The 1774-nt window shown below is 62.8% G+C and overlaps 1 protein-coding gene across 1 annotated transcript; it reads left to right on the top strand.

Annotated features, from left to right (window-relative positions):
* Positions 1-317: 317 nt before the first annotated feature.
* Positions 318-1359, top strand: LOC125444434 (solute carrier family 35 member G3-like). Its single transcript, XM_048516844.1, is given in 2 exon segments — positions 318-1235; positions 1237-1359. Coding segments are annotated over 2 exon segments (1041 nt in total).
* Positions 1360-1774: the final 415 nt, after the last annotated feature.

The following is a 1774-nucleotide window of genomic DNA, read 5'->3' as shown; positions in this document are numbered from 1 at the left end:
TGGGGACCGCCCCCTGAGCTGCCAACACCCGAGTGGCTTCAGAGCAAAGTATTTAAGGGCCCAGCCATTTCAATTTGCTTTATTACTTGTAGAGCACGTTCGTCCCCCACAACAACCGCCCGAGGTAGGCCACTTTTAATTTCCATTCCACACATGGAGACTGAAGCACCCGAGACTACCACAGAACCCATGACAAAGGTGGGGTTGCAGGGCGGACCACGGATGTCTTGATGCTGTCCATTCTCTCCCCCCAGGGTGGCTGCGTGGTTCCACAGGGCACCGGGCCTGATCGTCCACCCTCTGCAGCAAAGGCCAGGATGGCACTAGACTTTAGGAGCCCCCTCCGAGTCGCTCAGTCTGTGACAGACCTCTTACGGTTTTCTCCTCCGTGCTCCCCCCCGCCTCCTCCCCCCCGCCCACCCTGGAATCGCTACCGCCCGTCGGAGAGCATGCAGGGCCTGCTGATCGCTCTCTTTGGGGGCGGCGTGCCAGCCGGTTTTGCCGCCTTGTTCACCCGCATGGCCAACGAGGCTTCGGGCATCCCCTCGCTGCAGATCCTCCTCTTCCGCTGCATCCTCCACCTGTTCTTCTTCGGCTGCATCCGCTTCCAGAAGATCCCCTGCTGCGGACCGCCCGAGTCCCGCAAGCGGACCTTCTACCACGCCTGCGTCAACATCATCTCCATCGGCTTCGCCTATACCTCCTTCATGGTGGTGCCCAGCGGGAACGCCACCACGGTCCGCAAGGGCTCCTCCACCATCTGCTCCACCCTGCTGGCTTTGTACGTGGAGAAGAACCACCTGACGGGCTACGACTGGTTTGGGCTGGCGGGCAGCACGTTGGGGGTGGTCATCATGGTGGTGCCGGACTTGCTGAACCTGGACAAGAGCACCCAACTCTACGACGCTCTGGGCTACCTCCTGGCTTGCATGGGAGGGGTGCTCTTGGCCTTGGGCCTGGTCATCTTCCGGAGCTTGGACTTCCCAGCGAAGCTGGTGACGGTGACGTTCCTCTTTGGCGCCGTGGGGAGCGTGCTGTGCCTCCCGGCCATGTTCCTGCTGCAGGATCCGGTCCTGCCCGAGGACCTTCTGACCTGGACTTGCGTGCTGTCTGCATCCCCGCCTGTCCTTCCCAGCGCCAGCTAATGGGTGATCTAAAACCCACCTAGTCTCTTGGTGTGGCCGCAGGTTGCACTCCAAGTGGTGGTGACTCTGCCGGCCCAGTACCACGTAAGCGTGGTGGGAGGTGGTGACCCCCTTCGACATCATGGGGGCCGGGGTCATCCTGGGAAGCATCGCCATCATCACTGCCCAGAATATCAGCTGCGACACGCCCCAGGATGACGAAGGGGTGGTGTGAACGCTCACGGCAGCAGCGTCACAAGGGAGAAGGCGGAAGAGCACGGAAAGGTGGCAGCCGCATGCACAGAGAGCAGCAAGCTGAGCGGCGTAGCAGGTCCTGGCCACTGTTTGCGGGGCCAAATCACAAGGCGTGTAGCAGTGGACGTTTCCGGTCTGGCCCAGATCACGAGGCAGCGTGTAGCAGTGGACGCCTCGCCCGGCCCAGATCACGCAGGCAGCGCGGCAGCGGGACGCTCGGCTCCGGGGCTGACCAGGCAGCGCAGGCAGTGGGACGCTTCCGTCTGGGCCAGATCAATGCAGGCAGCGTGGTAGCAGTGGACGCTTTCCGTCTGGGCCCAGATCACGCAGGCAGCGCAGGCAGTGGACGCCCGGCCCGGGCCCAGATCACGAGGCAGCGTGTAGCAGTGGACGTT

The sequence above is a fragment of the Sphaerodactylus townsendi genome, linkage group LG15 (assembly GCF_021028975.2).
Source record: "Sphaerodactylus townsendi isolate TG3544 linkage group LG15, MPM_Stown_v2.3, whole genome shotgun sequence".
Classification (NCBI taxonomy): domain Eukaryota; kingdom Metazoa; phylum Chordata; class Lepidosauria; order Squamata; family Sphaerodactylidae; genus Sphaerodactylus; species Sphaerodactylus townsendi.
This window is presented reverse-complemented; position numbering and strand designations above follow the sequence as displayed.